The sequence below is a fragment of the Lynx rufus genome, unplaced genomic scaffold, assembly GCF_022079265.1.
Source record: "Lynx rufus isolate CCGP_SWC_20201006 ecotype Redwood Valley unplaced genomic scaffold, mLynRuf1.p SCAF_6, whole genome shotgun sequence".
Classification (NCBI taxonomy): Eukaryota; Metazoa; Chordata; class Mammalia; order Carnivora; family Felidae; genus Lynx; species Lynx rufus.
Genome location: NW_025814878.1, coordinates 106,012,404 through 106,036,637, shown reverse-complemented (window position 1 = coordinate 106,036,637; position 24,234 = coordinate 106,012,404). Strand labels below are relative to the sequence as shown.

Here is a 24,234-nt window from a genome sequence, read left to right as displayed (position 1 = left end):
CGTGGCGCAGGAAATGAACAGCAACTTTATGTGCTGTTTCTTGACTTACTATATGTCTGGCACCGGGCCAGACCCTTTGTGTGTATTAGTTCATTTTCTTTTCTATCAATCCCACCCCAGTTTCACAAGAGGGAACTGAGGCACAGTAAGGTTAGGTAATGTGCCCTGACTCACATCTGGTGAGTGTTAGGTTTCAAACCCAGCGTCTGCGCCCTCCCAGGTACTCGCAGACGGAGCAAAATGAGGCGCGGTGCGGTCCCTCCGTCCTCCGTCCCTACACGGAGAACCATCAGAACTGGCTGACGAGCGAGTACAACACAGAAAACCACAAGCACCGCCTGGACGTACCGCTCTGGGGAAAGAGGCAGGCACCGGACAGATGCCCGCCTCCTGAGCCTCCCGGCTTGCCCCGCAAATACCTGCGGATTGAGGGGGAGAAGGCAGCGGGATGCAGAGGAAGACCCGGGCTATCTGATCGTAAGGCTCTAGTTCCAAGTGGGCCACTGGCGGGCTGCGGGGCCGTCAGCACAAAATAGGGTTTCCCCAAATTGAATCACCTGGAGAGCTTCACAATACCGATTTCCAGGCCCCTTCCCCAGGGAGTGAGTCAGTGGGACCGAATGGGATCCAGCTAGGTGTTGCTAACAATCAGCCAAGTTTGGAGCGTTCCAGGAATGTGCTCTTTATGAGAAACGATTTCACCAGAAACAGGTGTGAGACCGAGGACGTATCTTCTTGGCCAAATCAGAGGCTCACTGGGTAGGCAAGAACCCACCACTCACAGAAGGTCACGTGAGCTGGGGGCCTCAGATACACACACCCCACCCGCCTAGGCTTAGGGAAGCCCAGAGGGGTGCACGCCGCCACGCCCCGCTCTCCCCGCCCTCCCCGCTCTCCGGGCGCTCCACGCCCTCCCCGCTCTGCGACTACAAGTCCCATCCTGCCCTGCGCTCGCGCACATTACGCCAGAGCAAGATGGCCGACACGGCGGCCACTGCCGGGGCCGGTGTCTCCGGAACGGTAAGCGCGGGAGGCGCGGGGCCAAAGCCGAGAGAGTCTGGGCATTCTGTAATTCCCCCCTAGTGTGGGCAACAACCTCATAGCTAGAAATCCAGCCCCACTCTGAGCTCCAAGTGGAGGAGGGTCTTTCAGGCCGTACATGCCCCCCTCCTTGGGACTTGGCGGCGGCCTCCTGAGTTCGCCGACCTGTGTACTGATTGGCTCCCTTCCTGTTGGGGGTTGGGAACCCGGAACACCTCCTGATTGGCTCGAAGACGCCAGTTTCGCCTTCTTATTGGCCAGCCAAACTTGGGAGGGATTCCCGTTTCAAAATATTTAGCTTTTCTACTTTTCTGTGCTGTTGTCGCTTGCCTTCCACTCCTCAGCGTCGTCTGGTACTGTTTTAATGTTTATTGTTAGTGAAATGGTGTGGTGATGGGAGGAACAATAGAGCATTTTTTTCTAAGAGATAGACATGAATTCAATCCCATCATGCATTTTTTTTTCAGCTATATATTCTGATAATCTGCTAAAATAGTAAAAAATGGATATTTTGTGTTATTGGAATTTTAAGTTTAGGGTAGCCCTTTGGTACTTGATTACTCAGCTGGCTGAGATTTTTAAGTCTAAACGCCAGAGGTTACCACCTTTCATTAAGCACTGATAAATAAATATTTAGCAAGAGAACTTTTGCTTACCATTGATGATATGTGAACTACTTCATTGCATCCTTGTCCTGTAGGTGAAATTTATTTATTTATTTATTTATTTATTTATTTATTTATTTATTTATTTTAATGGTACTGATTTGCAGAGATCAGGAAGTAAACAATCCACTAATCCTGCTGATAACTACCATCTGGCCCGGAGGCGAACCCTTCAGGTGGTCGTGAGCTCCTTGTTGACAGAGGCAGGGTTTGAGAGTGCCGAGAAAGCATCTGTGGAAACATTGACAGAGATGCTGCAGAGCTGTAAGTACCAGGAAACAATCGCCCTCTTCAAGTCAACCAGACATCTTGTTCTGTGTCCTGCAATGTGATGGTGTAAGAGAGGGTTTAGGAATAAGAAGAACACAGTAAAGTGACTTACAGGCTTTAGAATCAGATGGACATGGGTGTAAGTTGTGCTCTGCCCCTTCATAGCCTGAGCAAGTCACTAAACCTCCTGAACTTCAATTTCCTTATTTGTGAAATAGGATAATAATTTGTATCTCATGGAGTTGTGAGTATAAATGAGGTGCATATGTAAAACATATGATGTTAGGAATATTGTAAGCTCGTGATGATTTGTAGGTGCTGTTACTGCTGTCTGTTCTCTGTGCTCATAGAAGTTATAGTTTTGTTGCAGAGCTATGATTAATTCCCATGAAATAGATGCTGCACACTGCATAATCAAATGCTGTAGTATGTGATTCAAAGAGGGACGGTAAAGAAGTTTTATAGAATGGAAAAACACTTTTTTATTTATATTTGAGGGGGGGGTAGGGGCAGAGAGAGAGAGGCAGCTTCCCAAGCAGGCTCCATGTTGTCAGCGGAGAGCCTGACGCAGGGCTCAATCCCACACACATGGGACCATGACCTGAGCCGACATCAAGGGCCAGATGATTAACCAACTGAGCCACCCAGACACCTCTGGAAAAAAAACACTTTTAGAAGGAAACATGTTGGGGCACCCGGGTCGCTCAGTCAGTTAAGCTTCTGACTTCAGCTCAGGTCATGATCTCACGGTTCATGGGTTTGAGCCTCGCGTTGGGCTCTGTTCTGTCAACTTGGAGCCTGGAGCCTGCTTCAGATTCTGTGTCTCCCTCTAACTCTGCCCCTCCCCTGCTCACATTCTGTCTGTCTCTCTCTCAAAAATAAGTAAAAACATTAAAATAAGTAAATAAATAAAGGAAACATGTTGAGGTTTAAGAGCCTGGAATGGTCTCACATAGCCTTTTCTGCTTATGCCATGTATTTCCCTGCTTGGGTTTTATTTTGGGTGGGAGGGATGAGGTAGGATGGAATGAGAGATGAGGGTATTTAAGGTGTCTTTTGAGAGATCAACACTTACGAATGTGAGAGAAAAGTTTAGGCAGGGGGAGAAGTTAACCGCAATTCAGGCCAAATAAAGAATTGGTCACCTCACTAGGGAGCTCTGGAGCAATTGTCCCCCATCAGAGTAGGCCACATCAGGCTGAAAAGGCCCTGCCTTTGTACTCAGATCTTGATCAGGCACTCAGTGTGGGCTGCCCCAGGAAGGACGTGGTCTGGGGTGAGGTGGCTCTCTGCAGCTGATGTTTGGAACTTTTAAATACCAAATGTTTTGGTCTTATGACCTCATTAGACTCTTAAATATCGAGGACCTGAGGAGTTTTGTCTACATGGGCTTTATGTAGAGAGATTTTTGCCACATTAGAAAGTAAAATTGAGAAAATTTCGAACATATACATATGCAGGCCCACATTCCATTATCCCTCAGACCCATGATATCATCATCATAGGCCATATAGCCTCTGGAAAACTACATGAGAAACGAGAGTAAAAAAGTCAAAGAATGTCTTCACTTTATTATAAACATAGTTTTGGCCTGTGGACTTTGGAAAAGATTTCAGGGCTGCCTGGGGATTCCGAGACCACATGTTGAGAACTTTTGTCCTAAAGGAATGGACTAATAGTTCCCAACAGAGAAGAATTCAGTTCTTTTTTTTTTTTTTTTTAATGTGTGTTTAATTTTGAGAGCGAGAGAGCATGAGTGGGAGAGGGGCAAAGAGAGAGAGAGGAAGACACAGAATCCAAAGCAGGCTCCAGGCTCCGAGCCATCAGCACAGAGCCTGACACGGGGCTCAAACTCACGAACCACGAGATCATGACCTGAGGCAAAGTCGGACGCTCAACTGACTGAGCCACCCAGGCGCCCTGAGAATTCAGTTCTTGAAAAGATCTTGGAATTCAGAGTTTAAAGGTCATCATGGTTGAGGTCGTTCTTTCTAATACCACTGGGCAAGAGGCCTTTTTTTCCTCTCAGAAGAAATGGTTGCCACTGAGAGGGATGAAGCTGAAGTATCTGTGTTGGAAAAATGTGAATATGGAAACTAAAAGGTCTGAAAAGAGCATAAAAGTCTGCCGCTTCACTCCAAGGAATACCAAGGATAGATGGCTTATGCCGGGGTCTTGCTGAGACTTGGGCACCTCCATGTTGTCAAGAGCTCTGGATACGGAGAGAACTAGAGGGTATTATGCTGAGTGAAGTAAGTCAGTCAGAGAAAGATAAATATCATATGATTTCACCCATATGTGGAATTTAAGAAACACAACAGATGAACATAGAGGAAGGAAAGGAATAAGATAAAAGATAAAAAATAAGTTAAGAGACTCCTAAATACAGAGAACAAACTGAGGGTTGCTGAAGGGGAGGTAAGTAGGGGGATGAGCTAAATGGGGAATGGGCATTAAGGAGGACACTTGTTGGGATGAGCACTGGGTTTCATAGGTAAGAGATGAATCACTGAGTTCTACTCCTGAAACCACTACTACTCTATATGTTAACTTGAATTTAAATTTTAAAAAATAAAGATAAAAGAGCTCTGGATACAAAGTTTTAGGATTTGTGTTAGTAATAAGCATCAGGCAGAGTGAGATCTGTGGACCCATCCCTGGAAAAGGGCTTTTCTGTAGGTAAAGTGCAGCACAATTTCAAGAGCTTTGATGGAATTACCCACCCACCTCCAGAGCCCATTTATGGAGCCCAGCTTCATACCTCCCCTTTTCCCTGAAGGACTTTGGTGTAACTCTGTTTGTTTGTTTTTATTTTAAGATTTTATTTTATTTAACTTTTAGTTTTTTTCTTTTGTTTTTTTTTTTTGTTTTTTGTTTTTTTTTAGCGCTTCTTTATTTTTGAGAGGGAGAGAGAGACAGTGCAAGCAGGGGAGGGACAGAGAGGGAGACACAGAATCTGAAGCAGACTCCAGACTCTAAGCTGTCAGCACAGAGCCCGACACGGGGCTCAAACCACGAGATCATGACCTGAGCCAAAGTCAGATGCCTAAACAGACTGAGCCACCCAGCTGCCCGTTAAGATTTTATTTTTAAATAATCTCTAATCCCAACGTGGGGCTTGAACTTAACCCTGAGATCAAGAGTCGCATACTCTACCAACTAAGCCAGCCAAATGTTCCACTAACTCTTTTTTTTTTTTAAGTTTATTTATTTGAGAGAGAGAGAGAGAGAGAGCGAGCATGGATGGGGGAGGGGAAGAGAGAGAGGGAGACACAGAATCTGAAACTGACTCCAGGCTCCAAGCTGTCAGCGCAGAGCCAGGACGGGGCTTGAACTCATGAACCTCGAGACATGACCTGAGGCAAAGTCAGAGGCATAACCAACTGAGCCACCCAGGCACTCCCATAACCATTTTTAAATGAACAATTCAGTGGCATTAAATACATTCACAGCTATAAATACATGTACAACTGTACAACTGTCAGTACTATCCATTTCTAGAACTTTTTCATTATCTAAACAGAAACACTGTATCCATAGCTTTGACTCCACATTCCTCCCTCCCTCAAGCTCCTGGTAACCTCGAATCCGCTTTTCATCTCTGTGGATTTTCTTTTTTCTAGGGACCTCATATTAGCGGAGTCTTAAAATATTTGACTTTGTCTGACTTATTTCACTTCGCATAACAATTTCAAGGTTTGTCCATGTAGCATGTATCAGAATTTCATTCCTTTTGAAGGCTGAATAATATTCCATTGTATGCGTGGACCCCATTTTGCTTAACCATCCATCAGCTGATGAGTAACGGGCTGTTTCCACCTTTTGGCCATTGCAAATACTGCAGTGAACATTGGTACACAAGTATCTGTTTTCAGTTCACTTGGGTGTATACCCAGGAGTGGAACTGCTGGCTCTTATGATAATTTTGTACTTAATTTCTTGGGAACTGAAAGTAAGATTTTATGCCTTTGATCCTTTCCTAGACATTTCAGAAATTGGGAGGAGTGCCAAATCCTACTGTGAGCACACAGCCCGGACCCAGCCCACACTGTCAGATATTGTGGTCACGCTGGTCGAGATGGGTGAGTACACCTCCAGTTTCCAATTCTTCAATGCAACTGAGTTGGAGTTAGGAGAGAAAGAAGAGTCCCCAAGAGTCAGCCACGTCTGCCGAGTGTTCTTGAGTTCCCTCGTGAGTCTCCTGGTTTGCTCTTAGCTTGAGAGAGGGCTCCCTCAAAAGAGGGTTCCTCTGAACCCATTTCACAGATCCCCTTCTTCCCTGTTGGGGGATTCTGCTGGAGCTGCTTTCGAGTGGCCGCAAAGCCCTCAAGCTGGGAGTTGAACCTTTTCCACTGCTGTATGACTTCCCCTTCCATGGTCAATAGCCAGTGGTCTGGGCAGTGATTTTAGCTTTCCTGTGTCTTAGGTTTCAACGTGGACACTCTCCCTGCTTATGCAAAACGGTCTCAGAGGATGGTCATCACTGCCCGTAAGTGCCTGTGAACTGAGGTACTCAGCAAGTGCTCAATTAATAGTCGTGGAATGAATTCATTGAATAGGACGGGGATCGGTTTGTAGCTACTTGCTTGTTACAGGCTCGCTCCCTTTCAATATCTGGGGCTGCCTGCAATATGATCTCTATTTAGATTAACAGGATTAGGGTGCAAAATTCAGTCACCAGAAAAGTAAACCATCTTGGAGGTGTTGCTGTGGTTCTTGTGCTTTAGCTCCAGAAGAGGGCCGTTTGAAAAATGCAAAAGTTCTCATTCTTCCGTAAATCAAGAAAACGATGGCCTGTAGGCCTAATGTGGGCCACTGCCTGTTTATGTAAATAAAGTTTTATTGGAACACAGCCATGTTTACTTATCATCCATGGTGGCTTTCATGCTATCATGGCAGAGTTAAGCAGTTGTCACAGACTATATGGCTTGCAAAACCTAAAATATTTACTCTCTGTTCCTTATGCAAAAAGTTTGAAGACCTCTGTCTTCACTAAACTGAGTGCCATAAACTGACTTGGGAGTAACTAGTTTGGGCTTGTAAGACCTTAGGGAGAATATACTAGATTTTTTTTCAGCACTCTTTTCATGCTGGCACCCTTTTAGAAAGGGCCATTTTCAATCCCCTCTTGCTTCCATTAGCACACTGACATACCCTGGCCCAGTGTCTGTCTTTGTTATCTGGGTTCTGTGAAAAGACTGTTCCTAGCCCACCCAACTTCCTTAGTTCCTCAGCGTGCTTCCTTATATAGTGCTTGTCACAGCCACCCACTCACCTACCTATGAGGCATGATGGCAGATGGCTGTATGTGGGACTGTCTCCCCACGCAGATCATACAGCAGGGCCGGGCATTGTGGGGGTGACCTTCGTAGGTCCTCAAGGCATGAAAGGACTTTTATAGATAGAAATACAAAGTGCCTGCTCTACAAGGAGAACATTGAGGTCCAGCATTTACTTTGAGCAAAGGAGGGACGGGGTAGAGACTCGCGGCCTGGGGCGGAGGAGTAACCGCTTATGACTCTGTTGCAGCTCCAGTGACCAATCAACCAGTGACCCCCAAGGCCCTCACTGCGGGGCAGAACCGACCCCACCCGCCGCACATCCCCAGCCATTTTCCCGAGTTCCCTGACCCTCACACCTACATCAAAACTCCGGTGAGTGATTTGGCCCCCCTATTGGCAGGGGCCAATGCGGATGCAAAAGTAGTCAGTTCCTCCTGACTGTCAGACTGGAGTCCAAAAGTTTGTTGGCAAAGGGTAGTTCAGAGCTCAGAATGTCCTTCCTCGTTGACAGACAATTTGGCAAAGGAGAATTATGCTCTCCAGCGTTCGAATGTGTTTTCATTTGCCACACTAGCAGTTTTACCTCCCCTTGGGAAGGTGTGGTGTGCCCAGGGGTCTTCACATACTTCTTCTGTCCTCCCCTCCACACCATGCACTAATGCAAATGTGGCCATCACGCAGGCTGTTGGGGCAAGTTCTCCAGAACATCTCTCCACACCTTAGGAATAGACGGCCACCCACCATTGCAACACAGCCATTGTCCTTGACCGGAAGTCTCTATATTAGTGTCCTAGGGCTCCCTGCTGTAACAAAGTGCCACAAACTAGGTGGCCTAGGACAACAGAAATACATTGTCTTATGGTTCGAGAGGCTAAAAGTTCAAAATCAAGGTGTCAGCAGGCTCACCTTGTAGGAGAATCCTTCCTTGCCTCTGCCTACCTTTGGGTGGTTTGTGGGCAGTCTGTGGCGTTCCTTGACTTGTAGATACATCATTCCAACTGTCTTCACGTGGCATTCTCTTTGGATCTCTCCTCACAAGGCCATTTTCTTATAAGGGCACCAGTCACCTTGGATTAGTACCACTGTACTCCAGTATGACCTCACATTAACTGATTACATCTTGCAATGACCCTATTTCCAAATAAGATCATATTCTGCGGTACTGGGGTTAGAACTTCAACAAATCTCTTTTTAAGGGAGAATACCGTTCAACCTACAGCAGTCCCTCACTCTTTTATAGTATATCTCGGTCAGTAAAAATATTAAGTATATATTCCAGTATTTGCTTATTACACAAATATTATAATGTAACACTATACCAAAATAATATACATTAAAAGATTATCTCACTCATATTAAAGGTTCAGGAAATGTATTACCTCTTTTATAATGACAACCATGGGATTGCCTCTGCTTTTTATTTTTTGAAATCTTTAATACTTGGTGGACCAGTAAGTTGGAAGTCTGATTCTTTTTTTTTTTTTTTTTAATATTTATTTATTTTTGAGGGGAGGGGTGGGTGACAGAGGATCCGAAGCAGGATCTGTGCTGAAAGCAGCGAGCCCGATGTGCAGCTCGAGCTCATAAACCATGAGATCATGACCTGAGCCGAAGTCAGACACTCAGCCGACTGAGCCACCCAGGCCCCCCTGGAGGTCTGATTCTAAAATTAGTTTGTTTTGGTACTTTTATAGCTCTCATGGTTGAAAAGGGCACATTACAAAGATATGCAGCATCGTCAGCTGCCCTTAAGAAATCATAAAACTCCTCAGTGCACAGAGCCAGCAGAGGCTCCCTCTTCCCTGAGCCAAACTGCCAGGGACACTGTGGATGTCTTTGGAAGGCTGAGAGGCAGCCCCAACCCCTTTCTGTCCCAGCTCAGTTTGCAAAAGGTGCTGACATGTAATTCTTCTCTGTTGTAAACTTTCCACTTAGTTTGTTTCTGATGATTAAATCTAAGTCATTTGAAAAAAAAATGATAAAACTAATTTTTTTCATTCTCATCTACAAATTATTTCAAGAATCTCTTTTAAAGCTTCCTATTAAATGTCCAGCTTCTTGAATGTCAAACAGTCATCTTAAAAATAATTGTAAGATCTTGGGGCGCCTGGGTGGCGCAGTCGGTTAAGCGTCCGACTTCAGCCAGGTCACGATCTCGCGGTCCGTGAGTTCGAGCCCCGCGTCGGGCTCTGGGCTGATGGCTCGGAGCCTGGAGCCTGTTTCCAATGCTGTGTCTCCCTCTCTCTCTGCCCCTCCCCCGTTCATGCTCTGTCTCTCTGTGTCCCAAAAATAAAAAATAAACGTTGAAAAAAAAAAAAAAATAATTGTAAGATCTTGAGGCTCCTGTCGGGGGGGTCTCAGTCGGTTAAGCATCTGACTCTTGATTTGGGCTCAGATCATGATCTCGTAGCTTGTGGGTTTGAGCCCCACATCGAGCTCTATGCTGACAGCGCGGAGCCTGCTTGGAATTCTCTCTCTCTGTCTCTCTCTCTCTCTCTCTCTCTGTCTCTCTCTCTCTCTGTCTCTCTCTCCAAATAAATAAACACTTAAATAATTGTGGGATCGTGCATTTTAATGTGTTTAACAAGTATGTTCACAGTCCACTCAAATTTTTTTTTTACTTGTTTCTGTGTTTAAGTGTGGACAGGGGAACTGCACATATAGGTGAATTAACTTGAATTAACATTGCACTTGAATTAACATTGACAACAGTGGGAATGATTTCGATACCTTTTTTTTTTTTAAGTAAACTTTTACTGAAGTATCACAAACATACAGAAAAGCACAAATAATAAATATACAGTTTGGTGAAGTTTTACAAAGTGCACACACATGTTGAACTAGTACCCAGAGCTCAAAAAAAACAAATAAATAAAACCACCAAAAACACCATGGAGGCCAGCTGACTGGCTCAGTCAGTGGAGCAGGTGACTTTTTTTTTTTTAAATGTTTATTCATTTTTGAGAGACAGAGAGACAGCACAAGTGGGGAGGGAGGAAGGGCAGAGAGAAAGGGAGACACAGAATCTGAAGCAGGTTCCAGGCTCCAAGCTGTCAGCACAGAGCCTGATGCAGGGCTTGAAATCACGAACCGTGAGATCATGACCTGAGCCGAAGTCGGACACTTAACTGACTGAACCACCCAGGCACCCCTGGATTTTAGCACTATAAGTTCAAGCCCAACATTAGGTGCAGAGATTGCTTAAAAATAAAATCGTAAAAAAAAAAAGAAAACCATAAACCATCATTCCAAAAGGCTCCATTCCCCTTCAGTGTTTAGCCCTCAAAGGTAATCTGATTTTTATCACCATAAATTCTTTTGTCTGTTTTTGTGCTTTGTATAAACTATGTATGTGGCTTCTTTCACTCAACATTATGTTTGTGAGATTCCCCTCCAAGTGCTGAGTGTAGTTGAAATGTATTCAACATATACATAATCTTTCGGTACTTGAGGCAATCCAGGTTGTAGCTTATACAAATGGCACTGCTGTGAACATTCTAGCATTCGGTTAAACCATGGGAAACTGCAATTTTTGTAAATCAGCAATGTCAGATACTTGCAATTTTATACATAACGGTTCAACCTATTGCACATCTTTTAGTGCACATATATTTGCATTCCATTGAATGTATACTCAGGAGTGGGAGGGCTGGCTCATCAGGGATACACGTGTTCAGCTTTAGGAGATACTGCCAGGTGGTTCCAACACCTCTTTTATTTTATTTTATTTTATTTTATTCTTATTTTTATTTTTTTAATGTTTATTTATTTTTGAGACAGAGAGAGACAGAGCATGAGCAGGGGAGGGGCAGAGAGAGAGGGAGGCACAGAAGCTGAAGCAGGCTCCAGGCTCTGGGCTGTCAGCACAGAGCCCGATGCGGGGCTCGAACTCACAAACTGTGAGATCATGACCTGAGCTGAAGTCGGACGCTTAACCGACTGAGCCACCCAGGCGCCCCTACAACGCCTCTTTTAAAAATCCTCTCTCCATAGCACGAAAAGTAGGTGCTTTTTTGGTCATTATTAAAATGTCAGCTTTTCCGTTACAATTTAAAATGTTTTGGCTAACTTCTCATTCTGATGGGATCTCGGTCATTTTTCACTGTGTAATGTGATTGCCAAAGAGCTCGTAATTAGGAGCAGGAGGAGTGTCAGCCCACCATTTTCTTGTTCATTTACACTTACATTAATATCCTCAGTGTTTCTTGGAGGGACTCTTTTGGGACAGCGTATCCATTGTGTGAGGTTTGCTTTAAGAAAACAAGGGGATACTGCAGCAGCCACTCACATCCTGTAGGATGTCACCTTCCACCTGTGGGGCTGGGTGCTCCCTGTCAGGGCTTCCCTGGGGGGATTACCCTTCCTTCAGGATGGTGTCTCCTATGCCTTATGTCACAGCAGCTAAGTGAAGGTCCAGGGGCAATCACTATAGTAAATGTTCATATGTTTCTAATTTTTAAACTTCAAAATAAATTAGCGATAGTTTCATCATTTTCGTTCTGCCCCTCCACTGCCCCTGGGGGGGGGGGTCTCGGCTCTCATTGACGTCACTGGGTCATTGTGAGGGTGGAAGGACATAGCAGCAGCAAGGATGGTCCATCGATATTAATCTAGTGTCTTTGCTGTTCTCTTTATAGACGTACCGCGAGCCCGTGTCAGACTACCAGGTCCTACGGGAGAAGGCTGCGTCCCAGAGACGAGACGTGGAGCGGGCACTCACCCGTTTTATGGCAAAGACAGGCGAGACCCAGAGTCTCTTCAAAGACGACGTCAGCACGTTTCCATGTGAGAGTCTCTCCCCTCTGTGGACCCTGTCTTGTCACTTGAAATAATCACACCATCTTCCTTTTCTCTTGGCATGGTAGGAAGAAATGAAGGCTCTGGCTTTGTCTTAGGTGCCCCTTGTTCTTTGCACTTCTGGCTCCTTCTCCCAGGTCTTCAGGGCCTGTCCCTAACTGATAAATGCAAAATGTTACGGCCTCTGTTGGGATCAGCTGCTTGAGGTTGAGTTTAAGCTACCTCGAGGATGACTCTGAGCCCCAGGTATCAGAGAGACTCATACAGTAGAAGCAACAGCCCTTGTAGTAGAAGGGACATTGGCATCGGGAGCGGGGCACTTACAGAACCTCCCCCAGTCTTTGCCCTTCATGTCCCTGCAGTTCTCATCTCCGCACGGTCACGACACCGTGTGCCCACGTTACTTCATCTCCACAGGCTTCACTTTTCTCAGAGGTGAACAGAGAGATTGGTTTGGGCGACTGGTTCAGTTAGTCCTATTGAGCCCTATTGAGTGCTCGCTGCCTGCCTGGCCCTCGAGTACTAGCCGCTAACAGTTCATAAGGGCCAGACGCTGCGCCAGTCATCTCTCTTATATTATCTCATTAAATCCTCTCGTGAGCCAACTTATGAGTTCAGAACTGTTGTCCCCACCATCGTAGGAAGCCGAGGCCTATAGAGAAAAGAAATGAGGTCATCTGCCCCAAGTCACACAGCTGGTAGATAGAATTCAACCTAGCTCTTTTGGACCACAGGACCTCACGTCTGAGCCGTAGCCAAAATAATCTTAGAGTGTCTTCTGCTAATCACATTCTGCCATAGAAGTACACATAGGTGGTTTCTTTTCTTTTCTTTTTTTCTATTAAAAATTTCTTTTCATCAATGCTTTTTGGAAGAACTGGAATGCTCGCTTACTGTTAGCTCAGTGGATATACTTACATGCAGAGAGTTCTCAAGTCCAATATTTGGACTTGAGTCCTTTACGGTGAAGAGATCGATATCCCTGCCCAGATATGAGGCTTAGCGGGGCTAACTGACCTGGGGTATAAGATCACTAAGCTGGTGCTTTGCTCAGATGCAGCCCCATTTCTGTCTGAGTCTGGTTCTACTTGGTAAAAGTGGGCTCCGAGGTCATATTGCCCGAGTTGAGATGTCGCTCTGCCGCTCTCTGTGTGCTCGAGGAGATCGCTTTTCCGTGCCTCAGGTTCCTCCTCATCTGTGAAACGGGGCTGGCAATTGTACTCAATAGGGTGGAGGCGAGGATTAAAGATAACGTGTAGGACACGGCATGGCCCGCGCTGAGTGTTTGGAGCGCGTTAGCCGTTACTGTTACTCGTTGCTGTTGGTGGGATTGTCAGGCTCTCGGCCCGCTGCGAGGGCGCCGTGACTGGAATTGTGCCCCTCTTCCGATTTCCCAGTGATCGCTGCCAGGCCTTTCACCATCCCCTACCTGACAGCCCTCCTTCCTTCGGAGCTGGAGATGCAACAGATGGAAGAGACGGATTCCTCGGAGCAGGATGAGCAGACAGACACCGAGAACCTCCCTCTGCACATCAGCACGGTGGGTCCTGCCTTCTACCCTCTTCACGGTACCCCCAAAAGTCGCCCGTGCTGCCCTCAGCCTGTCACCCCGCAAGCCTGAGATCAGGCTCGTGATGATCTCTTGCTTGAGAGACAAGTCCATGCCCTGGGGATTCATTCATTCATTCATTCATTCATTCATTCATTCATTCACCAAATATTGAACAAGTATCTGCCAGCCAGGCACAGGTCCGGGTGCTGGGGAAGTAGCAGGAGACAAAATAGACAGCATTTCCTGCCCTCATGTAGCTAAGGAAAAATTATAAATTAGGAGATAGGAAGTAGTACGGTATGAGGGAAGGTCACCTGAGAAGGTGACATCAGAGTGAAGACCTGAAGGGAACAAGGCTTGTACAGATCAGGGAGTAGAGTACTCCTTGTAGAAGGCACAGGATATGCAAAGGCCCTGAGGTGGGAGCTGTTGTGTTGAAGGATAGCAATGCCATCAGGGTGGCATGAACAAAGGGGAGCTCCGGGGGGGGGGGGGGTGGGGCACGCCTTAAAGGCTGTCTTAAACACTAGGCTTTTGCTCAGTAAGGTGGGAGCCATTGGGAATGCTGAGCGGAGGAGGGTCGGTGTCTGGTGTAGGTTTGTTAACAGGGTCAGTCGGGTTGCTATGTTGAGAATAGACTGTGGACGGTAAGGGCAGAAGCAGAGAGACCAGTGAGGAGGCTCCGCAGTAAACGGAAAGGTAGTAGAAGTGAAGATAATGAGACGTGGTCAGATAGATGATTTGGTCGGATTCTAGACTATGTTCAGGGCAGAGCCAAGCGATGGTTTGGGTGTGAGATGTGTGAGAAAGAGAGCCAAAGAGAAATGCAAGGTATTTTGCCTGAACAACAGGCAAGACGGAGTTGCCTTCAGCCAAGATCGGGAAGACCTGGGTGGGACAGGGATGGGGAAAAGGCATGGGTTCTGGTTAAACAGGGGAGCTTTGAGATGCTTGTTAGACAGCCAGGCGGTGATGTCGGGTGGCAAGATGGATATAGGGATTGTCGTGTGGGGAGCTGTTAAGGCTAGAGATGGGAATTTGGGGTCATCAGCATGTAGATCGTGTTTAAAACCATGAGAGCGCCTTGGGTGTGGGTGAGGTGGAAAAGGACAAGAAAAATTGGACTCTGTAAGTATAGACTGTGCCGTCCGTTACGGTAGCCACGTGTCTGTTTACACTGAAATTCGGGGCGCCCGGCTGGATCAGTCTGTGGAGTGTGTGACTCTTGATCTCAGAGTTGTGAGTTCGAGCCCCATGTTGGGTATAGAGATTACTTAAAAATAAAATCTAAATAAATAAGTAAACAAACAAACTTAATGTCAGTGATATAAAACTAAAAATTCAGTTTTTTAGTCACATTGGCCACTTTTCAAATAGCCTCCTGTGGCTATGGCTAGCCTACAGGGCAGTGCAGATGGGAACGTTTATGTCATTGCAGAAAGTTCCACTGGACAGCACTCATATAGACAAGCGTTTCAAGGAATTTTGCTGTAAAGGGAAGGAGAAGAATGGAGTGGCCAAAGGGGAAACATTAAGGAGTTGAGAGAGGTTTATTTATTTTTGTTTGTTTCTTTAAGATTAAAGAAACAACAGCATGTCAGTACGCTGACGGGAATGATCTGGTAGAGAGGAAAAGTGGATGCAGGAGAGAAGGAAACATTTTGGAGTGATGTCCTTTGGTAGGTGAGAGGGTAAGGGACCTAGGGGACGAGGCGCGGTGGCGGGGTTGGCCTGGTTACGGGCATTTCGTTTCCAGGGGAGGAGATGAGAGTGTGTGGGCACAGAGACCAAGGCAGGTGAGATGTGCTCCTCCGAGCTTGTGGGTGTTCTCATCTGGTTAGCCGTGTGCTGTGCTCTGCACATAAGAGGCTGAGACCCCACTCGTGTTCCTGCATCTTTGCGAGAAAGAGCCAAGTAGAGCCAAAGAAGGGCTAGGAGCTCAAATGCCTTTAAGGCCTGCGGGACCCTGTGGTCAGCCTACCATAGTCACATCCATCCTTTAAGACTGGCCCTGGCTTCGGAGCAAAGGATGCCTTGGCGGTTGTCGTTGGACCAGGCATTCCCCGTGCTCTCTAAGATTCCGTGAGGCCTGTGGCAGCCAGCAGCTCCAGAATGCAGGGGCAAGGTGCCTACACTCTCTCTGTGATGTGCCGATGGGCCTCCTTGCTTGGACACACGTTTCTTTAATGTTGGATTATTCCTTTCAGAATTAGGGCTGGAAGCCCATGGCTTTACATAAAGCAGAGGAACTTGATATTCTACACTTCTGTCTTGGACTCAGTTAATTTGGTCTGAGATATGGTGATGGGGTCATGGACTCAAATGAGGTTCACCCTAGGAGAAGGAGGAATCTTCTAAGCAGACACCACCATCCTTTTGTAAGTACAAAGCAGTTAAAAGGGCCCGCAGATGTGTTACCTGACGCCCCTGGTCATGACAGACAAGGTCATGGCAGTGAGTGGACCGGGGCTGAAAGAATGCTGGGAGCTGCCCGTGGACTCCGGGGTGGCCGAGAGGTCAAGTCAGACAGCAAAGACTGGCCTGCCTTCAAATCCAGACCGCGCTGCTTTCCAGAGACTGTGACTTTGGTGGCCTTACCTAACGTGAGTGTGTTTCCTCACAAGTTCAAGCAGGAATAGGAACACCTAACTCAGCAATGAACATCAGGTGTCCAGCAGCTCAGCTCATGGCACTTGCTGTTTCCCTCACCACCTACCCCGCCCCCACTGTTTTAGGCTGTACAAACACTTGCTCTTCTGTTAAAAGTAAATACATGAATAAGAAGACCCCAAGGAGAGGATTCTAGCAACAATTTATACACAGTCGATTGGACTTGTCAGTGTTACTTTGTTGAACTGGCGCCCATAATCCTATGTTTGAAAATTCACGATGTAGAAAAAAATGTTTGGTAAGAATTTCTTTATGCCATCCGTGTTCCCTGTTCATCCACTCTCTCTCCTACAAAGCTGCCAGTGTCACCAGCTTTGTGTGTCCTTCTAGAGACATAGTCTCCTCATTGTTATCAACACAAATAGCAAACCACGAACGGTTTTCCCTTCCTGTTTGCCCTTATCGCTGTATCTCGGTGATCATTCCATCTGTGTACAGCAGGCTGTTTCTTTATGGCTTCACATATTCCATTGAATGGATGTAACCATCGAATTTAACCAGCTCCCTATACACATCTATGTTTTCCGTCAATAGCATTTTACAGACATTGTTACAGTGCATTAAATAGCTAGTATTGTAAGTTATTCTTTTACGTGTCAAGGGCGGCACTTCCTTCAAAGACTGTTGCCAGGGAGTTGCTTCCTTTAACCTGGTTCTGGTTTTTCCCATCTGCTTGAACATAAAGAGACTGTTCATTTTAAGTTAGTGTATAAGAGAATTTTCTTTTCTTGTACGTTTGAATTAGCGGCCTTCTGCCAACGCCAGATACCAACATCTCAACTTTTGCTCTTTTACGAACAATGTGCCATTCATTTACTCAACAAGTATTTGCTTAGTGCAGGTGTGTGCCTGATAGTGTTGTGGGTGCTTGGGGGACCTCAGCCAACAGAGCAAACAAAACATCTGCCTTTTGGAAGCCCGTGTGTCGGCAGTGGGGCGACAACAATAAACGTAATATATAAATAAATCATTTACTGTATATTAAAGATGAAGCTGCTATTGTCAGCGCAAGGGGACCAAGTAGGGAAAGATCCAGGGTGAAAGATGGAAGTTTCAGTTTTATTTTTTATTTTTTATTTAAAAAAAATTTTTTTTCAACGTTTTTTATTTATTTTGGGGACAGAGAGAGACAGCATGAATGGGGGAGGGGCAGAGAGAGAGGGAGACACAGAATCGGAAACAGGCTCCAGGCTCCGAGCCATCAGCCCAGAGCCTGACGCGGGGCTCGAACTCACGGACCGCGAGATCGTGACCTGGCTGAAGTCGGACGCTTAACCGACTGCACCACCCAGGCGCCCCTAGAAGTTTCAGTTTTAAATAGCGTGATCAGGGTGGACATCACTGAGAAGGACACATCTGACAGGAGACTTGAAGGAAGTGAGCAAGTGAGCCCTGTAAATATCTGGGGAAGAGTGTCCTGGAAAGGGAGCAGCCAGTGCAAAGGCCCTGAGGAACAACACAGAGGTGAGTGTGGCTGTGGCTGCGGCTGAGGGAGGCAGAGGGAGAGAGGCAGAGGTCAGACCAGGTAGGACCCCGCAGGCAGCTTTAAGAGCTAGTCTTGAATTGGGTGAGACGGGAGTGGTGGGAGGGTGTGGAACAGGCGAGGGACATGTCTGACTTTCCTAGGGATCGCTGACTATGGGGAGGTCAGTTAGGACGCTGCTGCAGTGGTCTTAGAGAAAGAGTGTGGGTCCAGCAGGGCAGCTGCAGTAGAGAGGGTGGTGGTAGTCAGCCTTACTTTGAAGGTAAGGCCAACAAGTTATCCTAACAGATTGGATGTGCGGGGGGTCTGAGAAAAGCAAGGATGACTGTGGAGTTTTGGCTTGAACAACTAGAAGGATGGAGTCGCCATGGAGGACTGTGGGAGGACCGGGCACAGGAGAAGGGCCGGAGTTCAGTTTCTGGCACAGAAGTTCGAGGTGCGTCCTTGACACCGGGTGGAGATGTCGAGGGAGCAGGTGGCTACGCCAGCCTGGGGGTCAGGAGAGCAGAGAGGGCAGAGAGGCCCAGGTGGCAGTTGCTGGCGTGGACACAGCGTTGGAAGGCGAGAGGCGCCTCGGTCACCCCCAGGACGTGTGGGGCTCACCGGAGCTCACGTGCTCTGGCCTCCACAGGCTCCTGAGGGACTCTTCCGCTCCTACCTTTTTTAAGCAAATCTCAGTCAGTTTGGTACTTTACTTTTATCTACTCCTGTACCTCCCTATCTCAAGGCTGCCTGTCCCTGAAGGAGGCAAGAAAGTGGCATTTCCAGCTCTACTTGGGAGAAGAGAAGCTGTTGTCCCGTGACTTGGGACCCACATCCTGGCCTTGTGAGACAAGTGAGCCGCGTGGAGAGGGCCTAGTGGCCTCCAGCAGAGGTCCCCAGGGCTGGCTTTTCCACGCCCGTGACTCTCCCCTTCCATCCGTATTATCTCAGGAAACACTTTAAGGCAGCGTTGAAGTGAACTTTCAGCAACTTTGAGGATAGAGCAGTTGCAGTAAAGAGAGGACAGTAGGGAAGTAAATCAAGCTGTTCAGAACTTCAGAAAGATTGGGAGCCAAACATCCCAGGCAGGTCTGGTCATGGTCAGACCTTGTGTCCGGCGTGAGCCAGGTTGACCTTGGAGCACTCGCTTTCAAGAGAGCCTCCAGAAGGTCCACAGTGGCTCTAGGTCACTTTGTGGTCCCACCAGACCAGGTGTTGGAGAGGGAAAGCCCAGGGACCCTGATTGGAACTGGGTCTTCGGGGAGAACAGAATTGGCGGGACAGTGAGGGGTGAGCAGCCGAACCTAGAAGTGAGCCATTTTCTTCAGGCTCACTAAACCTGGACAGGAGTCCCTGTCCTAGGCCTCCTGCCCCTTGTGGGAAAGCCTGCTGTTCCTTTTATCCAATCGCAGTGTCCTCTACCCTGCTGTCTCCTGACAACAGAATTTCCTGGTTGAGGTCAGGCCCTCTTTTTGCCTCCATTACCTGACAGGAACCTCAGCAGCAGAACCCTTGGCCTGTCACCAGGGGGCGCAGCCCCACCAACTTCTGGTCACTTACAGTCTCTCAGGCCTGAGTTCTAGGTCATGCCCTCGGTATGGTTGTGTGATTTTTCTCCCCCTTCCCCTACAGCCTGTGCTCATTTTAAAGAACTTGGAAAATAGAAGAGCGTATAAATAAGGAAAAAGAGAATCAATCATCCATATTCCTAGAACCAGTTTCAAATGTTTCAACTATTTTTTCTGTGTCTACACACATTACAAATAAAATGTTTTAATTGGGATCACGTTGGATACATGTAAACCTATAAACTTTTCTCCCAGATCGCTTTCCTCAAAAAGCAAACAGCGAAAGACCTGACCCACAGGTCCCTGATGGGGATTATCGTTGCTCTTCCCGTGTTGGTTCCTGCATATGCCCTGCTTTGCCTTGGCCGGACCCTCAGGGCTCAAGAAGTTTCTGGCCTCTGCTGCAATATGATCATTGGTACCTGTTGCAGGTACCAGACATTTGAGAATATGGAGGAAATTGATCATGATTTTCATTCCGTTTGGTCCGGGCGATTCCCTATGCACATGATTTGTTCTGGCCCTGTGTCCTGCAAAGCATCAGGGGTCACTTCTCTTTGTCTTTATCTCCCCACAGACTGGGTTTCCTCCTTGAACATCTAACTGTTAGCCCCTGACTCCCTGCCAAGACTCGATTCTAACTCATGTCCCTGTCTTCTCGAGAGGCTCAGAGTTTTGGGTTCTGTGCTCCCCTGTGTCCAGGCGGTTGGTCTCGTCTTCCTCTGATAGCCGGCCCCTGCCTGGGCCTCATCTCATCTGGGGCAGGGATAGGTACATTAGCAAGAAAGTGGTCCCTGGGCTTCTAATTTCTTGACGAAAGGGATGCTAATAGTAGTTCTTACGATGGGCATGATCTCTTTCCTTATGCCATTGGTATTTTGCTTTATTTCGGCTTTTGCTCAAAGGATGATTCTGGAGCCGAGAAGGAGAACACCTCTGTCCTGCAGCAGAACCCCTCCTTGTCGGGAAGCCGGAATGGGGAGGAGAGCATCATCGATAACCCTTATCTGCGACCTGTGAAGAAACCCAAGATTCGCAGGAAGAAGTGAGTTGGAGGCTGGGGTGCAGAGAGGCTTGTCTGGCCACCCCAGGTGGCCTTCTCTCCTCCTTGGCAGGAAAGAGAGGCTCCCCAGCAGGTCTGAAACGTGGGGAAAGCTCCTCTGGCGAGAGGAAATCTTTTCCCTTTTCCTCACCTCACTCATCCCCCCTCCCCCAACGTACCTCTTATTGCAAAGAGGTTGAGCATCCTGCAGCTAGGGGACAAGCCTTCACAGCCCTGGAGCCGTCCCCCTTAGAAGACGCAGGTGGGGGCCCCACCGGGCAGGCTCCATGGATTCTTCTTCTTTCTAGGTCCCTCTCGTGAGCCGAGAAGGAAGCCTGCCTTGTACAGAGACGCGGACACCACTCTCTCGGGGCCGTTAAAGCCACTCAAGGAAGAAGAGAGGGTGGCCTCCTCGAGGTCAAGCCCAGGCAGCCGGACGTGACTGGGCATGATTTTAATAACAAACTCAATATTAAGATTACCTACTTTCACTGGATATTTGGGTGGAGGAAGACGGGACAGTAATGATCAGCTTTTCCTAGTCAACCTGGCCATACTGTGGGGCGCAGGAACAGCCAGTGACTTCAGTTATTATCACAGGACTTGATTCCTTTGAAACCTGGAAGGCCAGGGAAGGCGGCAGGAAAGAAAGGGTTCTTTGCCTGCTGTGCTTCCTGCCAGAAAGACTGCTTGCCTCGTTTGTAGTTCAGGATACCTGGACCCCTCTCACTGACTCGCAGATAACTTGTGGCACCAATTTATTGCCCCAGAACCTCAGTCTTACTTCTCTCCTCACCTGGGCTCCAAGTGCCCTGCGAGCTGATGGAAGGTGACTTTGTCCTCCCTCAGCCTGTTGGAAACAGGAGGCCCACCCATCACAGTCTTGATCTGGGGCTGGCAGGAGTCAGGAGGCGTGTGCAGGCATGTTAAAGGCAGAGGAGAATAAGGGCAGCACTGACTCTCACCGGCACTTGAACGCCCCCATAAAGCTGGGCAGCACTCTCTCCTGAGAGATTTGTCACTTATTGTCCCTCTGGGGGATGCATGCTTGGGAGCTGCCAAGTCCTGCCCCATCTCAGGAAAAGAAGTTTTCTCTGACAAGAGCCTAAATCAGTGGCTATATTATATTGTGACTTGTAGAAGAATCACCAATTGTAAACAATAGGAAAGGGATTTGATGGCGGGGGTCGGGGGAGGGTGAGATCTTAAAGGATGGGCCTGGCCGGTCTGCTGGAAGGCTGGCGTGTTCAGAGGTCTGTGGCCCCACCTTATGGTGGAGGTGGGCTCAGAGGAGCCTGCAGGCCAAGCCAGGGTGTTCTTCCAGAAGCAGGTCTGAATCTCTCCAACCTCCTTCCCTCCTGGGGAGAGAAGACTTTATCCTTGATGTACCCTACAAACCAAAAAAAAAAAAAAAAAATGTTAAGGAAGATGCTGGGCAAGCTTATACCCTTTGGCTGGTCTCCAAAGGAAGAGATTTAAAAATCAAGTCCAAAGAAGAAAAATGCCAGTGACACCTGGAAGTTAACACAGGATGACCAAGGCGTTCCCTGGGTTAGTGACCTAAGGTCCATATTGAACTTTCCTTATGCTCCTCTTCCAGAGTAATCTCTCCATTTTCCATGCTCTTGGTGAATTTGAAAACTTGAACTTGACAGACATGTCCCTCTGGCCTCACTGTAGCCCCAGGCACTCCATCCCTTTGCCTGGAAGGAAAGAGCTGCTTGTTAGTGACTGAAGATGACAGACTAAGGAGACATTTGGGTTCCCCACCTTTGGACCAAGGAAGTGTTCAGGTTTGTAATGGCCTGGAACTCTTCCAGCTGGCCGCAGTCAGATTGGGCCTATGCTGAGTCTGTGGTTCAGCTCTTGGCGATTCTTGGGCTGTGGAGTTTAAATACAGTCCCAGGTATGAGCTGTGGCAGATACAGGGCTGAAACCTTCCCGGCTTCCTGTCCTCTGCTCACAGCGCCGCCATCCCAACTAGCATTTCTGCAGTTCCTGTTTTGCCATGACTGTCCAAAACCAACACCTGCCCAGTGCCTGCCCAGTGCTGTGATGCTGAGGACGGATGGTGGGTTGGGGCCAGAGCTGCCATTTCTGCTGTAGAGATTTCAGAGTCCGTCATTCTGTTTCGGATGAGAGGTCCTGGGAGATGATTAGACAGCTGGAAACATTGACCCGACTATTATTGTTTAAAAACTGTGCATAATTCTCAATGTGTATTTATAAATTTCTATTTTTTATAACTTTGGGAGACTTCTTGGAGGGAAAAAGTAGTAAGCAGAGCCAGATTAAGAATGTGATTTATGAGCTCTAAAGGTCATAAATAAAAGGTCCTAATAAAAACTTTGCAAATGAAACAGAATGATATACTTTGAACTTAATCTGTATTCAGAAGTTCCAGCAATGAGTAAGACTGTAGACAGATAAGGTTTAGTCCTTCTGTTGAACCAAGTACTCCTGGGAACTATATAAAACTTCTATTTTGGGAATTTTCAAATACAGAATGAGGAAAGTATATATGCTTTCCCTGAATATCCTTCACCCAGCATCAACACTTACTGACATCTTTTCAGTTCTGTTTCATCGATCTCTCCCACTTGTTTTTCCTTTATTTTTTCTTCCTAGAGGTTTTTTTTTTAAAGCAAACCCAAGACCTATGTCATTTAGGTCATCATGCATCTCACTCTGATGGACCTTTTTTCTTTCTATTTTTAAAATTAGAGATTCACAGGGTGTTGGCAAAAACAAAAATGTTCAGGGGCACCTGCATGGCTCAGTTGGTTAAGCATCCAACTTGGGCTCAGGTCATGATCTCCCAGTTTGTGAGTTCAAGCCCGGCATTGGGCTCTCTGCTGTCAGCTCAGAGCCCGCTTCAGATCCTCTGTCTCCCTCTCTCTGCCCCCCTCCCCTGTCTCTGTCTCAAAAACAAGCAAACAAACAAACAAAAATGTTCAGGGAGGTTCCATGTACCCTTTGCCCAGTTCCCCCCAGCGGTAGCATCTTGTATAACAAGTGCAGAATCAAACCCAGGAGATTGGCATTGGTACAACCCACAGAGCTTATTCGGATTTCATCTTGTCCTGTGTGTGTGTGTGCGTGCGCGCGTGCACAGTTCTGTGCAGTTTGGTTATGTGTGGATTCACATTAACAATCACCACAATCAAGATGCAGAACATTTCTGTCAACACCACTACTCCCATTATGCTGCTTCTCCATAACCGCATCCACCTCTCCCCCATCCCAAACCCCTGGTGGCTACTCTTCTGTTCATCTTTATAATTTTATATAAAGATTATTAATATATAAATGGGGGCACCTGGCTGGCTCAGTCAGAGCATGCAATTCTTGATCTCAGGGGTCGTGAGTTCAAGCCCCACGTTCGGCATAGAGTTTACTGGGGGAAAAAAAGATTGTTAATATAAATGGAATCATAAAGTTACAGCCTTTTAATTTCACTCAGCATGTAAGATAGCCATCCGAGGTTGTGTGTTTCAGTAGTTCCTTTGGTTTTATTGCTGAGTCATACTTCCTGGTGTGGATATACCACAGTCTGTTTAACCATTTGCACTTTGAGGAACATTGAGACCTGTGTCCAGTTTGGGCCTATTATGAATAAAGCAGCTAAGCACATTTGTGTATAGGTTTTTAGGTAAATATAAGTTTTGTTTCTCTGCAATAAACATCCAAGAATGCAATTGCTGGGCCCTGTGGTAACGGCACACTTAACGTTAAAAAGAACTGAAACTCTTTCCCAGAGTAGCTGTGCCGTTCTGCATTCCTCCTAGCAGTGTATGAGTGATCCAGTTTCCACATCCTCACCAATATTTGGTGTTACACTTTTTAGTTACTTTAGCCCTTCTGAGAGGTGTGTAGTAATAT

The 24,234-nt window shown here is 47.0% G+C and overlaps 1 protein-coding gene across 6 annotated transcripts; it reads left to right on the top strand.

Annotated features, from left to right (window-relative positions):
* Positions 1 to 242: 242 nt before the first annotated feature.
* TAF8 (TATA-box binding protein associated factor 8) lies at positions 243 to 22,717 on the top strand. Of its 6 annotated transcripts, none has more exons than XM_047101655.1 (9): positions 243 to 477; positions 1,814 to 1,970; positions 5,960 to 6,058; positions 6,403 to 6,465; positions 7,506 to 7,630; positions 11,896 to 12,043; positions 13,453 to 13,595; positions 20,216 to 20,355; positions 20,661 to 22,717. In XM_047101655.1, the coding sequence occupies exons 2-9, from the start codon at positions 1,958 to 1,960 to the stop codon at positions 20,671 to 20,673; spliced, it is 744 nt and encodes a 247-aa protein (XP_046957611.1). In that variant the 5' UTR covers positions 243 to 477; positions 1,814 to 1,957; the 3' UTR covers positions 20,674 to 22,717. The 6 variants fall into 6 exon arrangements, with proteins under 6 accessions (XP_046957611.1, XP_046957605.1, XP_046957609.1 ...); XM_047101649.1 differs by lacking the exon at positions 243 to 477 and adding an exon at positions 937 to 1,020; XM_047101653.1 differs by lacking the exons at positions 243 to 477; positions 20,216 to 20,355; positions 20,661 to 22,717 and adding exons at positions 937 to 1,020; positions 15,185 to 15,286; positions 15,815 to 17,404.
* The last annotated feature ends 1,517 nt before the right edge of the window (positions 22,718 to 24,234 follow it).

What these genes read in the sequence shown, in the direction of transcription:
- TAF8 (XM_047101649.1), top strand. Translation starts at nt 976, where the DNA reads ATGGCCGACACGGCGGCCACTGCCGGGGCCGGTGTCTCCGGAACG. An exon ending in GGGCCGGTGTCTCCGGAACG is followed by an intron (nt 1,021 to 1,813) that starts GTAAGCGCGGGA and finishes ACTGATTTGCAG; the next exon opens with AGATCAGGAAGTAAACAATC. An exon ending in ACACCTACATCAAAACTCCG is followed by an intron (nt 7,631 to 11,895) that starts GTGAGTGATTTG and finishes TTCTCTTTATAG; the next exon opens with ACGTACCGCGAGCCCGTGTC.